At 36.3% G+C, this 16,673-nt stretch overlaps 1 protein-coding gene across 1 annotated transcript in view; it reads right to left on the bottom strand.

Moving 5' to 3' along the window:
* Positions 1 to 966: 966 nt before the first annotated feature.
* Positions 967 to 16,673, bottom strand: part of ergic53 (lectin, mannose binding protein ergic53) — a 207,475-nt gene continuing 191,768 nt past the window's right edge. The window contains exon 15 of the mRNA XM_090389265.1: positions 967 to 1,277. Coding sequence (XP_090245391.1) covers positions 1,241 to 1,277 — 37 coding nt within the window. The 3' untranslated portion in view covers positions 967 to 1,240. The remainder of the gene's footprint in view (positions 1,278 to 16,673) is intronic.

The following is a 16,673-nucleotide window of genomic DNA, read 5'->3' on the forward strand; positions in this document are numbered from 1 at the left end:
AATATATTCTAGTATTTTACTGGATCTAATTCTGATATGAAAATGTTTTTATGATATCTGTTAAACTTTGGAGTAACTTTCTTTAGAAATAAGTCACACAATAAAACTTTCCTATAAAGAAAAGTTGATTTTTTAAAAAATACAAAAATACTATTCTTTTAATTATTTATAATTTAATACACAACAGTCCTTAACACATAATCTATTGCTTAAGGGTCAACTAAAAACCATTATCTATAATTTTTAATTCTAATCTCAAAATATGAAAATCTGGTTTCTGGTCCCAGCAAGAATAGCTCCACAAATAAATATCCTGATTACATATCAGTAATTAACATTTTTCCCCCCTTAAATGGAAAGAAACACCATACAATTAAATAAAATGAAAAACAACATCTCTCACGGTAAAATTAATATAACATTTCATCCTACAAAATGTTCCCAAAACATTCTAACATTTTGTGATGTTAAAGAATTTTGATTGTGACAGTTCTGTTCCTCTTGTTAGATTTTGTATGCATGTTCAACTTTCAATACCTGAAAATATTCCCCAATTTAAATTTTTCCATAAGGCATTATAGTATTTCAAAAGTGGATGGACTACTAAACCTGGATTCAGATATTATTTTACTATGCAACTGTTTGTTAATTTTTTTTATTTATTTATTATTTATTTATTTATTTTTGTTTCAAATGCATTGTTTAATGCTATAACAATTTTCAAATGTGCAGTCTTTTATGCTTTTAATATTTTTGCACCATAAGAATAATCAGTCAATGTATTTATATTAACAAATTTACACTTAAGGTGTAAAGAGTATTAACAGATATAGGACATATATATTTAATAATGGTCCCAAGTTTTAAATAAGAAAAATTTCCCTTTTTTTTTTACTGTAATCACAACTTCCTTCCTTCCTTCTGGAAGAGGAAATGATCGGTTGAATGTATATATATAGCCATGAATGTACTAAAAAACAAAATGCAATCGTTAACATCTTAATTTTTTTTTTTTTTTACTCTGTACAATCTGCATTTTGTACATAAACTCCATAAGCTCCTAGATAATGGAAATGTTTTTATGATGAAAATGCAATAAAAACTATTTTTACACCAACTGATATTTTCACCCAGAGTCCTATATATTACATCACTAAGTCTGGAAGACTTCAGTGCCTTTTATGAATTTTTGAAGTGATCGAGCTGAGATATTAACAGTCTCTCTAGTCATATATTCTCATTAATAGAATTTCTTTGCTTGTGATTCCTTATTATTCCTATAAAAAAAAAAAAAAAGTTATGAAAAAATAAGTAAAAAAATTAACCATTATAGATGTTAAAATATATAACAAATTCTTTTCATTTTACAGTAAGCTGGCAAAAAATTTTATTTACCATTGAATTCATTTAGGCTACCATGAAAATTAAGTAGTAGCATCTATCATCCTTTAAATTAAAAGGAAGAAGCAAATAGAACTGGTGATTTTGCCATGATATTGAAAGATTAATATATTAGTTAATGGAATGAAATCTGACTTCAAAATATATTTCAGTGTTGCAACCTACAACAAAGACTTACCGAGAAATGGAAAATTTGAAACACCGATATGTAATGCCATATTTCAGCAAAAAAAAAAAAAGAAGCCTTATGTAATAGGCACTGTTATGTGTAATTAACTGCTAATGAGCAGGTTTAAGAGAACTAATGAAAAACAAAATAACCTTAAATTTTTTATTTATTATTATTATTTTTTTAACAATACTCATCCATTAAAGACATTGATAAAAGAACAGGAAAAGGTGAAGAAAAAAGTAAATTTTAAAGAAAATTCATGAAATCAATGTGAACGCATACTAAACAAAAAGCAAGTCTTAAACAAACACCTTTGCTATACCATTATCCATCCTTGCTAAATATGAAGAATTATACTTCAGTTCACCTATTAAAGAGACACTTTACTCACTCCAGCCTTTACTATTTTGGAGGTAAATTGCACATAAGTTTCCTTAAGCACTGTCTGAATGCCTAAATTATTCTGAAGTTCCTCTTGCTTATCAAGTTCTTCCATGTTTCCAAAGTGCCCCAGCATTATCAGTAAAGCATTTTTAATTACAGCTATTTATATAGAATGTCCCAGAATGATGTTCACATCCTGAAAAAAAAAAGAACAGCTTCATGAAAGGGTCCAAAAATGGGCAATTCAGATGGTGAGATTAACAGAAGGACGACCGTATAAGGAAAGACTCCGATTATGCGGGCTACAGAACTTGACAACCAGGTACCTTAGAAGTGACCTGATTGAGGTTTATAAGGCTTTGAAAGGGAAGGTGGATTCTCACTGTTATAAAGAATTCCAGAACTAGGGGTCATAAATTTAAATTGCAGGGCTTGAGGTTTAGATTAGATTGTAGGAAGTTTTCTTTAAGCCAGTGAGTCATTGATAGCTGAAAGAAGTTGCCCTTGGAGTTAGTTGAAGCTGACAGTGAATAAATTCAAAGGACAGTTACCTGCAAGAGGAGGGAAACATGTTTTCTTATCTTTTTTTTTTTTTTTTTTTTTTTTTACCAGTGCAGCAAAAGCCAGTGGCTTCCTTGCATTATATGGCAAATACCATTACTATTACTTTTGAAAAGTTTCTGGCTAACCATGATTCATTATCTGAAAATATAAACATAATATTAAATTACAAATATTTAAGTGATCTAACAATTTTTTGGAACATATCTTAAATATTATCATTCTTTTTAAGTTTAAAAAAGTCATGTTCACAAAACCTAATAAGAATAATCTTTTTTTTTTTGAATGGGCTATCTGGGTAGCAAATCCACAAAGATATGAAGACGTTACATCTTGACTGACCATTATATGGTATGATCAAGAACTGGGATGCCAAATTAATCCATAGAATCACCAAAGATCAACAGAGGCCTGCATGACCTACAAGTGTGTCAATCACAGAAAACACTGCTGTTTGTGACAAGTTCTAAAGGTTGTAGGATTTGGTTAAACATATAGCAAAGAAACTAGAAATATACTGTGAACAAGTCCAATATACAATCCACAACCTGGGAATTAAATAATAAATAGAAATTCAAGGTAATGGGTAACAAAGGATTCATAACTGAAATGTTTTAGGATATTAATTGCTTTAACATTCACCCTGTTTGTCAGATGTGACTCCTTCAGGTTACTATCACTCAAAAAAATAAAAAATTAAGAAAAAAAAAAGCGGAGGGAAATAAATGGGGAACCTAAAGATAGATGATGAAATTAACTTTTGAGGAGTGGTTAGAGGACCAAGACAACAGGTCTAAGTAAGTGGGTCTAGAAAACATGGGGGAACATTGATTCAAGTGCATAGTCTCAGGGGTGACAATGTTGAATAAAAGTTAATCCATTTCCAAATTGCTTCATTATTTTTAATTTATAGTAATGCCAAAAACAAAACTTTATATATACTTCCCATAATACATAGCATGTAAAAAAAAAAAGCAAAATAATTAATTGATGCTACTTACAAAAGCAAATATTGAAATGTAAAGATATTAAAGGAGTAAATTTTTATTAAAAAGAAATCAAACACTCAATATATCCACTCAAACATATGCAAAATAAGATGTGTTTCTTCCCCTATTCCCACATTATGGAGTATTTTAAAGTAGAGCTAGCTTTCACTTTTTCCCAGGAAAGTTGATAGTGTTAGGAATGATGAAGTTAATTAAAAGTTAATCCATTTCCAGATTGCTTCATCATTTTTACAGTAATGTCAAAAACTTTACAAATATATAGTATGTAAAAAAAAGTCAAAATGATTAATTAATGGTAAATACTGTATACAAGGAGACATAACATAATGGAAGGAGGAGTTATACATTGTGACAAATGTATAGATCCAAGATGAGCATATCCAGTAGATCAGCGTTTCCCAAATTATTTTAATTATGCAACACTTTTCATCTCACAATGTATTTATGGAACACAAGTTTAGTGGGAGCCAAAGAACTGTTTGCTAATATTTTATTACATAAGACTTGCTGTGCATCAGGAGCATCTTTATTTCCAACACATGTAAAGCTGAAATTTAAATAACGATCATCATACTTTCATTTTGGTCTTTTATTAGTTGGTTCCTGTTTTTTCACTTCAGAACAGCCTCCATAGCTAAGTGGTCAGGAGCAGGAGTGCAGTAGCACACGCTCTTTGGGTAGACCAGGATTCAAGCCCCTGACTGGTAAATACAGTCGATTTGCCAACCCACACTGGACCAGTGTGGCAGATTATGGTCCATTTCCCTCAACGTGAATTGTTGAGGAGGCTTCCATCCTGCAGTGGGTTGAAAATGGTTGCAGTTTACCTTTTTATCTTTGTTTTTCACTTCGGATTTTTGGGGGGAAAAAAGCTGTGATTGTTCATTCCTCACTTTGAAGTGTGACAATATTGTGTTTGTTTTCATTGACCACAGTTACAATACTAGAAATACTTGCTTCTCATTTTTTAAAGTTCATTTTTCAACCACAAATTTTTTCATTTATTTTAATAAAAAAAAATTTATACAAGGAAATGAGTTTAGTTATGATATTAGTTCGTTTCCCCTCTCCTTCAACCCGTATACTCCAGGCTAAATCACATAAGAATGGCATATTGGATTACAACATCGATACTTTTTTGTCAATGTCATTGCCTCTATGCAAAAGCGCATCAAAATAAAGTGTTCCGTGGTCTATTTGATTATTAGTCTATGCTAGTATATTAATAACTGAAAAAAAAAAAAAAATAATGTTCAAAATTATAATGATACAAAAGTGGTGTAATGCTACAAACATGCAAAATTTATTTTATTTTATTTAATTATGATTTTTCACGGAATACTTGTTCACAGAACACTAGCGTTCCATGGAAGACAGTTTGGAAAACGCTGTAATAGATAATTACACAGCTGCCAACTTTTGACTATCAAAAGCTAAAAATCTTCATTTTTTTGCAAAATGAAGGAAGCTTTTAAAACCCACACTATACTAGAAATTAAATTTTCCTGACAATGTATACATTTTATATTAAAATACAGTCATACGATTGTGTTACCAGTAGTATGCTTTCAAATATTAGCTTGCCTAGGATTTCTCTGTCTGTGGTTTTGTTATTTTGGGTTTTTTTTTTAGGAGCATTAGCAACTAAGGCCATATTGCTCCAGGATATGCGGTGGTCATTCCCTGACCTTTCTGCATCCTCTGTATTTAGTGGTCACGGGCTCGAACCCCAGTCTAATCAAGAAATATGTGCTATACACTGCTGCTCCTGCCCACCTGGCCTCTGTCTGTGGACTTCTGTTTGGATTGTCTGTTAGTTATCAACTGATAAACGCTTCAAGAAAAATACTATTGTTGACTTTGCCTTCTTCAGAACTGAGTCAAAATTTAATTTAAAACAACGGCATGGCTGTCTAGACTTGGCTGTCAAAAGTATTTCTAAAGCTCTCACAAGAAAATTTGAATGTGGTTCCTATTATTCTCACCTGGATGAATATCCACTCTCACTAGGTACTGCTGTGAGGAATTGTTAAAATTTGTTATATTTAAAGTTTACATGCATGCTTGTCAGTTCCCCAACCAAGGACAACTGTACATAAATTCTTTTTAGTTTCATAACACAGCAAGTGGTAGGTTCTCACAGTGAAACTTACAGAATTGATGCTGCAAAGCATCTACTGCTTCATCTATTTTTTTTTTTTTAAGTGACATTAAGAAGTATTGGAAACTTATCCACAAAAAATTTAAGTTTAAAAATCATGCACTATCAAGTGATAAAATTTGTGGATCTCAGCATTTACAAGAACATCATTTTTTAATGGGAACTTGTGCATTATGTAGTCACATGCAGCAATAAAGTACTTTCTCAGTGAACAAAATCTTCTCCTCTTGAAAGAAGTTAACTAGTGTACAAGTTAGTGCAATAGCATGACATACGCTATTTAACTTCTTTCATAACCTGAGGCTTTAGCCATAAATTATGCTGTAATCTAAATTACCCCACACCATCAGGCATCTCTCACATTGTGGAGTTATACTTCGCAACTGGGTTATCATTGCAACAGCAGGGTACCTGCCCACCCACTGACGAGCCAATAAGGTCCAAAATGGTGCCTATGGGTGATGGTATCTGCCGAGAATAAGTAACAATAGTCTTCTCCTAGGGTGAAACGTTACGCATTCGAGGTAGTGCAATATCATGGTAGCAACGTCGTGAAAGTATTCACAATATGAGATATACTTAATGATGTCAATTTATAACTACTTAAGTAGTAGGCTACATACAGAAATGATGCTATTGCACTAACTTGTACACTAGTGTACTTTTCAATTTGATAACTCTGAAAAGTGCTTTACCCTTTTTTTTTTTTTTTTTTAAACTTCAGTGGCATGTATTAATTGAATGTGTTTAAATTTATTTTAGCTTTTAGCATTTCTTTCTAGATAGATAGATAGTTAGTTAGTTTTTTTTTTTGTTTTTTTTGTTAGTTTTTGGCGCATCAGCTTCTATGGCCATATTGCACCTCCCAAAGTTTTTGCATTTTACTGTGATCCAAGCCCGATGCGGGAATCGAACCCATGACCTTTGGGTTGCCAGGCAGGCACTTCACCTACCTGGCTAGCCCGGTCGGTAATTTTCTAGATAGTAGTATGTGTCCACAAAATATTCATTTACTTTCACAGGAAGGCAGGAAAGTGGATAGTCCCATTTTCAACACAGAACAATGAAATAAGAACAGATTATTATCACCAGTCTCTCTTAAAACCCCTGATACTTCAGTTTTAAGGACTACCACAACAGGGCCATTATCAACACTAAGTGCAAGACAGTTTTTTTAAAGGAATCCTACAAGCTTTTTAAGTGATTCAGCAGAAGATTGTCAATGTTGTATTTTTTAAATACTGGCACTGAGAGCAAGATGCTCTCAATTTGACAATTTATTTTTGTTATTACAATAGCATCACTATTATACATAAGGGAATCACCAAAATGGTGAAAATAGTATAATTTTTATCATATCTCATATTGTGAATACCTTCACAACGAGTTGCTTGATATTGCACTACCTCGAATAACCAATGCTTCACCAGTGGAGAAGACTTGTTTATTCTCAGTGGATAGTACCACCCAGATGGCCATTTCAAGGCTGTTGGGCCTCTCATTGGTGGGTGGGTAGGTACTCTGGTGTTGCAATAAGTTAGGGCTATTGCACTAACCATTATGTCAAGTGAATTCCTCATAGGTTGAGGCCATAGCTCTTCCAAATTCTTTCAGTCTATACTGTTGTATACCATCTGGCATCTCTCATATTGTGAAGTTATACTTCATAACTGGGTTGTCACTTATTTCATTGGTAAACTGTTGCTTATTTGAGGTAGTGACATTAGGAAACTCCTTGTGAGGGTATTCACAATATGAGATATGATAAAAACAATAACATTTTCACCATTTCGGTGATTCACTTACATATAACAATTATGCTATTGCACTAACCATTAAGTCAAGTGAATTCCCCATAGGTTGAGTTCACAGCCTAGAATCACTTTATTACGTCCACTTATAGCAACTAGTGGCAAAAACAGCAAATTTTCCAGAGTCAATCCTACATCCTTTTTTTCCTATCTGTGCAATCTTGCTAAAGGATGACTGTTGTTTTTGTTCTTTTACTACTGTACTTTTTTGCTATTTCAGTATCAGCAAACATATTTCTGAATAAATTGTCTGCAAAACTAAGAAGCTTATGTTCTATGATAAACAATGTTTCCGTCTTTTTTTTTTTTTTTTTTGCAGCTCTTTCTATGTATTGCGTGTTTTTCTTATGCTTATTTGTTTGCTTATTATATTCCATTTCCCACCTCTTGAAATTGAAAATCACATCTACATTCAGTACATAAGGTTTGTCTTCTTTTCAGATTTCACAATATGAAAAATCTTGCATATATCTTCTGAAATCTTATATCTTGTTTCTTTCGCATCTTACTTAAAGACACTGTAAATTACAAGCAGTTCTTCATTACAAAGAGCAGTGTTATTGTTCTGTATTCATATTTTGAAACTCATACAATTAGTAGCCTATATTTGTTAACAAAAATAAGAGAAATTTTATTAGTTTTCAAAATAATGCCGCTTTATAATTGTAATTTTACTATTTTTTTTTTTTTTTAATACTAAAACTACAAATTCTATCATAAACTAGAGAGCTACTGGCTGTGTTGTAACTATATTGAGTTGGTCTGGTGTAACATAAAAGGCTGAGAAAAGAAGCACAAACAGCAGTCAGAGCAAGATTAACCTCCTTTGATTTTCAGAATTAACCTCCTTTGATTTTCAAAAGGACCCAGAAATGCTATGAGCTGCATTGATTACATTCTTTTTAATATCATCATTACTAAAATGATTATTTTAGATACCAAAGATAGTATATAGTAATCTGATTTTCAAACATCTAATTTAGGAATGAGAATTTTTGACACCATATCTTACAAACTTTAGCTCAACTTCATAAGATGTTACATTTTATAAGTAAAATAAACAAGAATAAAACATTTCTTTCAATGTTTATGAACAATATATGTTACAGAATGCACACATATACTCAGCCCAACACTTGAGGCCATACTCCAGCATCAAATTATACAAAACATCTGCTACAGTAGAGATCTTTGGTCCCACAGGAAATAGCTATAGTTGGTAATGCAAATGTCAAACATATTGTGCAAAAAAGGCAGTTGGAATAGAACTAGGGTATGTCTGCCAGTAGCTAAAGTAGATGACGTTATAGAGCAGCTAACATCTTCCAAGGGTACAAAATGTGATATTATGTGATATTGTTGTACACATTGGCACTACAGATATTAAGAATAGGAAATTTGAGGATTTAATTAACAAATACAGAGCAATTTTGAGAAAAAGTTGCAGGATAGGATCAAAATTGAAAGTGTCCACAATCTTACCTAAACATGATAGGAGCGAGCACATGAGCCTTGTCAATCAATTTGGTCCTGTGTAAGGCTCATAGGGTAGAAATTTTCTCAGGGTGGTCCAAGCTTAACAGGAGAGAGTGTTTCTTCAGAGATGAGATACACTTAAACAGAAGGGGGTACAAGAACATATGCTGATGATATTGATGCAGTGTTAGATGGGTCGGAAAACTGCCAACCTGGGTGGGGGCTAGACAGACTAGATTAACAGTAGCCACAGGCAGAGTTGAAAGTGATTCTTGCACTACTTCTATCAGAACATTCAACAGTACAGAAAGCAAGGTGTCAAGATTTTAATACCGCTGAGGTTACTCATGGAACAAGCAAACGCATAGGCTACATTAGGGTTACTAAAGAAAAACAGCAAGACTTCTTTACTTATATAAACTCTCAGATTGGTCCACTTGATATCAATGGTTCGACTGTTGATGATCTTGCTCAGATAGCTGTCAAACTGAATGAGTATTTTGCATCTACAGTCACACGAGGAATTCTGTGGGGAAGTGGAGGACAGAAGCTCATTAAACTCTAATAGGAAGTTGAAGTTAAACATAAGAAAGGCACCTGGGGTGAATGGGATCTAACCAGTTATATTAAAGAAAATATGTAAACCCTTAACCATAATTATGAGAGCATCCTTGGACTCAGGAGAAGTCACCCACAGACTGGAGATGTATATCAGCAATTCACAAGGGGGAATCAAGGGTGACACGAGTAATTACAGACCTGAAATTAAAGAGGCCTGGGATACCAGCTTCCATAGATGAGTAAAGAAATGCAGTGCAACCAGTATGAACAAGTAACTGGGTTTAATAAGTAATTAATTAACAGGAGCTTTTGAGATTTAAGTATCTCTTCATCAGCTGAGTTTTTATATTTACATACATAAACATAAAATATGAAACGTTAAAAATGGAATGTGCAGAGTGTGGGCATGTTGAGTAAAAAGAGAGAGAATTCAAGAGGATATGCGAATGCTAAAGCACCACAGTGTAGAACTGGGTGATTGTAGATGCTGGCTGCGTACATGGGCTGATTGCCAACATTTGTCATGCTATAACACTACAGACCCCATGATTTGGTGTAGATGCACGCCTCTACTGCGGTTAAAAACACTATGACAACTAGATATGTGCAGTGACTCAAGCCACAGTTGTTGATGGTAGTGATGGGATTGGTCAACCACCTCAGTATCACGTCTGGATTGAGGTCATGTTACATCGACCAATAATGCTCTGCAACTGCAGAGTCAGCTAATCGAATGGCCCTTTCATGTTCAAAGAGGCGGTCCTAGAGTCTTCTGGCAGTTCCCTCCACATAGCAGCTGCTACAATCGTGACATGTGATGCAGTAAAAGAGGTGGGCCGAGTGTCTTGACCCTCGAGACAAGAGATCGTGATCCTCTCCCAAAAAGTTGCAGGCACTTTATCCGGTATCCACATAAGATCTTAAAAATGCAATCTGAAATGATGGATAATATGAGATATAAGCAGAAGAAACTGTCTCATCGCTATGGGGGGCACGTTGGATGTGCGGTAAGCTCACAGGCTTGTAAGTCACCCTTGTTCAAGACATAGGTGGGATAGCCACAGTTGGTAAGGTCAGCTCTTATCTTAGAAACTTCATTGAGCCTGGCGTCCATGGAGCTGGAATGACTCCAGGCTCGAGAAAGTAGTGCACATGCAGTACTGGACAGGTAGCAGGGGCATGCGCTGACCTGTAGTTGGTAAATAGGCCAGAGCACATGGGCTTTCGAGTATACCAAAGTTTCCAGATGCAAGCCTATGCATTCACCAGGACATCCTGGAAGAAAAGGGTGTTGCTCAACTAATTCTATTGTGAACTGGATGAAGGAAGATAGGGAGTTGGGATGTAGTAGTTGTGCCTCTGAACCTCAGGGGATAATAGTTAAGATGTCATCAACACAATTACACCAGAGGGTGATGAGTACCTCCAATTCCTCCATCGCAATGTTAGCAACAATGGAACTGACAGGGGCATCCATAGCCAAGCCATGTATTTGTCCGAAGAGAGAATCACCAAATGTGACCATGCTACTGGACAAGCACAAACTGAGAGCAGTACAGATATCCTCCTTGGATAGAGATGTTCTGTCTGGTAAGCTGGTGTCTCTATTCAAAGAGTGTTTTGTATATTATGATGGCTTGCTGCACAGGAATGGAAATAAATAAAGAGACAACATCAAATGATGCCATGATCTTGTCTTCAGGAACGGTGAGGTATTTGATGAGGCATAGGAATTCCTCACTGTTCGAAACAGTGTGACTAGTATATCCTACTAGGGATGTTAGTAGATGGGTGACATACTTCAATGGCTCGTATGTTGGAGAATTGCAGCAAGAGACAATTGGTCTTAAAGGAATGCTTGTCTTGTGAACTTTCAATAGGCCACAGAAGTGGGAGAGCTGGCAGCCCGTGGCATGCAATTGCCAACGTGTGGATTTGGAAATCTTCCCAGACTTGAACCAATCATTAACTGATTTATTTACCTTGGATTCCAATTGCTCCAAGACTTTGATGGGAGGGTCCTGCACTGGTTCATAGATGTTGGGAACAAGTAGAAGGGATAGAGCTTAGATATTCAGGACAATCCATCACAGCCACGTGGCATCCTTTGTCGACGGGTAGAATGACGATGGAATTGTCATTCCTGATCGAATTAAGGGCAGCATGATGACAACAGATGAGATTAGAGGCAGCGGGGCGGACACACTGAAGAATTGACGCTGTCTTGAAGCAAATTTCATTTGCAGTATCTTCAGGGAGGTGGATCAAAGATGCCTCATCCCCATAGCAAGTTGGGTGATTGGAGTTCTATGCAGTAGAATAGCAAACTTCATACTGAAGGTGAGGAGTTCGTCTGGTTGTCAGATAATTGCTTGCTGCTGAGGTTTCAGAAAAACTGAGAATTGTCCACTGAGGGATCTTTCTGGGTGTTGGAACAGCGAACCTCTCTGAGTAGGCCAACAAATTTATGCTGCTGGCACAAGCGGTAAATATCAGATTAGTGGTTAGCCTGGGAACAAAGAGTGAATCAAGTTTGAAAAGGTTAACGGAGAAACCAAACCTCTGAGTTCCTGGATAAGTATGGACTTGTTGATGGTGGTTCTATGCAGCTTTAGGTGGCGGTAGTAGTAGTAGTGGCATGTGATGCAAGAAAGCAAGTGTATGAGCTTATGCAGCATCAGACAAAAAAAAAATTTCAAAAAAACACGCCATTCCCTCCAAATGCCTGTCCAGTTCCACCTTAAATTTATTTAACCTATCAATTTCCACAACGACAGATGGAAGTTTGTTCCAGCAATTAACCACCTGCTGGCTAAAGGCAAATTTCCGCACATCTATTCTACATCTATCTTTCCTGAATTTGAATTTATGCCGCCTTAGGTTCATAATCTGAACAAGTGGAAGGATCCCATCAGAATTCAGAGTGCTCAACCCATTCAAGGCCTTATACACCTCAATCAGATCACTGTGCAGGTGCCTAGTCTCCAGCTACTGCAATTTGCAGCACTTATGCTTCTCTTGGTAAGAGGATCCCTTCATTCCCCTCACCAATCTTGTTGCCCTTCTCTGTACATGCTCAAGCAAATCTACATCCTTGCCAAAATGAGGCCTCCAGACCTGTACGCAGTACTCAAGGCATGGCCTGACCATTGCCTTATACAGAGGGACAATCACCTCCTTTTCCTGCTAGCAAAATTCCTGTATATCATTGACAAAACCTCATGACCTGCCCTGGCAGCCTGTCTGCATTGCTCAGAAAACTTCATAATCTGACTGCACAATTACTCCCAGGTCTTTTTCATTTTCTACCACCTTAAGTGTAGTACCACACAGTTGTTACGTTTCTCTGGAGTTACTTCTACCCATATGCAGTACTTTGCATTTGTCAAGGTTAAACTTCAATTGCCACTTCTTAGCCCATCTGCCCAAATTATCTAGATCCTGTTGCAGTAGCACACTGTCAGCCATTACTGTCATTAACAACCCTGCCAACTTTTGTTGTATCATCTGCAAACTTCGACACTAAGCCTGATATACCTTCATCAATATCATTGATAAATAAACCAAACAACAGTGGACCCAACACCGAACCCTGTGGGACTCCACTAATAACATTAGTCCACGAAGAGCAGCACCCATTGATTACCACCCTCTGTCTTCTCCCACTTAACCATCCTTTTATCCATTGTAGCAACTTACCCTTAATACCATTCTGCTCCAATTTGTACAATAGTCTTCCATGTGTCAAAAGCTTTCCTGAAATCCAAATATATGATATCAAAATTATTTTTTGCATCCAGTTCCTTTGTAACCACATCATAATAATCAATCAGATTTGTCAGACAAGACTTTCCCTTAACAGACTGACGCTGTGTCTGAATTATTGCTGCAGCCTTGTCTTGATGATCCTGCAATGCATCTTTAACCAGTGACTCCATTATTATTTTACCCGGAACAGAAGTTAAACTAACTGGTCTGTAATTACTCGTGTCACCCTTCGATCCCCCTTTGTGAATTGGGGATACATTTGCACATCTCCAGTCCGTGGGAACCTCCCCCGAGTCCAAGGATGCTCTCATAATTATGGCTAAGGGTTTGCTTAGTTGCTTTGCCACCTACTTTAATATAACTGGATAGATCCCATCCACCCCAGGTGCTTTTCTTATGTTTAACTGCAACAATTTCTCCTCCACTTTGCTCTCAGTTATTATTAAGTACCCTGCTACAATTTGATAACATTCTGCCATTTTCAAACCTTAATAACTCCCTTATGTGTGAATGTAGATGCAAAATACTCATTCAGTTTGTTTGCTATCTGAGCAGGATCATCAACAGTCGAACCATTGATGTCAAGTGGACCAATCAGATTCATCCCCTTCCTTTTTGAGTTTATATAAGTAAAGAAATCCTTGCTGTTTTTCTTAGCATCTTTTGCCAAGGATTTCTCGTAATCTGCCTTCGCCTGCTTAACCTTCTTTTTGCCCTGATTACAGACTAGCTTATATCTGCCATAGGCTTCTGAGTCGCTTGATAATTTATATGCATCCTATGCATTTTTCTTCTGAGAAAAACTGAGAAAACTAAAATGAGGGTAGCAGTGTTATAGGCCTAATAAGCATGATGAGTACAATAAACAATTGTACAGACGAAAGTGGGTCTTAAAACTTTCCAGATATTGACTGGACCCTGCGGGTTGGTCACTCACACAGTACCAAGACTTTAGTAGATTTATCGGATGATTCCTACACTACCATGTTAAAGAGTAAGCATTTCTCTCTCTCTCTCTCTCTCTCTCTCTCTCTCTCTCTCTCTCATCATCAACAACACTGACCCTTCATGCATTAAGAATCTGCAGATAAAAGACCCACTATGTGGGAGTGATCACAATTGTATTGAAGTGGGATTTACTTAAAGATCTACCTACCATCAAAGGCAAAGGGTAGAGCTTTTGCTTCCATAAAGGTGACAACGGTGGTCTCAGTCAATTTTTAAATTCTATGCAGTAGGACCAACTTACTTAAAGACACTGTAAATTACAAGCAGTTGTTCTTTACAAAGAGCAGTGTTATTGCTCTTTGTAATGAACAAATTTCCAATAGCAAATTCTAAATTGGAAGAATTCAGGGATATTATCATAGAAGCTACTATGCTTTTTAGACCAACTAACATATAGAAGTTGAGGTATATTTTGGAGTAAATGGGAAGGAAACTCGACATGGGGAACAAAATTTTTAAATCAACTAGATGACTGTTATTTGTATCAACATGTCAAGGAAAGTACTAGAGAAAAGAATATCCTAGACATCATCACACATGAATCAGATGACATAACAGCGCTGACAGTAGAGGAACCAGTAGCAGGAAGTGATCATGGAGTTGTACGGTGGATGATGACGAGAGAGGTAGCAGAAGTAAAAGGCAAAGGAATGGGTTTTAATTTCAGAAAAGGAAATTACGATGCCTTAAGGTACTACATGGCCTCTATTAACTGGGTAGATATCGCGCAGAGAATGAATACAATTGAACTGTGGTACGCTTTTAAAACATTAATCACAGATGCCTTGAATGCGTATATACCATTAAAAAAATACTCCACGAGAAGGGTTCCAAGTTGGATGAATAGTGAAGCTGCCACATTACTTGAGCAGAAAAAGGTGGCATGGAAAAGTTACAGAGCAATAAAAAGTACTGAAGCCTATAACAGCTACAAGGTGATGTGTAATAGAGCCACAGAAAAGGTTCGACAGGCAAAGGCAGTTTATGAGAAATCACTAGAAAACAGAGCAAAGAGGGGGGATAAAGAATTCTTCACATATATAAATGCCAAGAAGAGCAGGACAAACCAGATCGGACCTTTACGTAAGGGAAAGGGGATAGTAATAAATACACCAGCTGCCCGTTGCAGGTGAACTCAACAGTTATTTTGCATCGATATTTACAAATGAAAAGCCTTTTGTGGCAAAGGGAAATTGTGGGAGCAAAGTTAAAAAATATGTAATTAATGATATTGAAATTTCGCAAGATTATTTAATGAAAAAACTTTCAAGCCTACAGACCAGTAAGGCTCCTGGAGTTGATGGAATATACCCTATAATCTTAAGAGAGGCGGCAAGCGAGTGCATTGAACCACTGAGGCTAATTATGCGAGCATCACTAGACTCTGGGGAGATTCCCTTGGATTGGAAAAGTGCAAATGTATCTCCCATACATAAGGGTGGCTCTAAAAGTGAAGTGGGAAATTATCGACCTGTCAGTCTGACTTCAGTAGTAGGGAAAATCGTGGAGGCAATGATCAAGGGTGGAATTCAGGATCATTTGGATCGAATTGAAATTCTCAAGGATACTCAGCATGGTTTTGTAAAGGGAAAATCATGTTTAACAAACCTGGTTCGCTATTTCGAAAGGGTCACTCACGAGCTGGATTTAGGGAATAATTTCGACATTGTTTATTTAGATTTCAGCAAAGCTTTTGACTCAGTCCCACATGAGCGGTTGCTTTATAAGCTGGAACAGGTTGGAATCACTGAGAAAATCCTTAGATGGATAGAAGGATGGCTTCAGGGCAGGAGGCAGAGGGTTGTGATAAATGGCTATTCCTCAGATTGAGTTGATGTAAGAAGTGGGGTTCCCCAAGGATCAGTATTAGGACCACTGTTGTTTTTAATTTTCATAAACGACATTGATGAAGGGATAGAGGGCGTTTTGTCTAAATTTGCAGATGATGTTAAAATTGGTAGAGTAGTTAATGATCACTGTCAAGCTGAGCTTCTTCAGAGAGACCTAGATAGACTTCAAGAATGGTCAGAAAAATGGCAGCTGTGCTTTAATCCAACAAAGTGTAAGGTATTACACCTGGGAAACAGTAATCCCAAAATAACTTATTCACTTGGTGGAGTTCAACTAAACCCAGTACTGGAGGAAAGGGACTTGGGTGTTATGATACGGTCAGACATGAAATTCTCTGAGCATTGTAAACAGGTTGCAAGAAAGGCCCATGGTGTCCTATCGATGATCTATCGAACTTTTGCAAGTAGAGATAGGGACGTGATAATCCCATTATATAAGGCTTATGTTAGACCACACTTGGAATACTGTGTTCAAGTATGGAGACCGCACCTAAAGAAAGACATCGAGCT

This window comes from Mastigoproctus giganteus, chromosome 14 (assembly GCF_048544385.1).
Source record: "Mastigoproctus giganteus isolate SK-2022 chromosome 14, ASM4854438v1, whole genome shotgun sequence".
NCBI lineage: Eukaryota > Metazoa > Arthropoda > Arachnida > Uropygi > Thelyphonidae > Mastigoproctus > Mastigoproctus giganteus.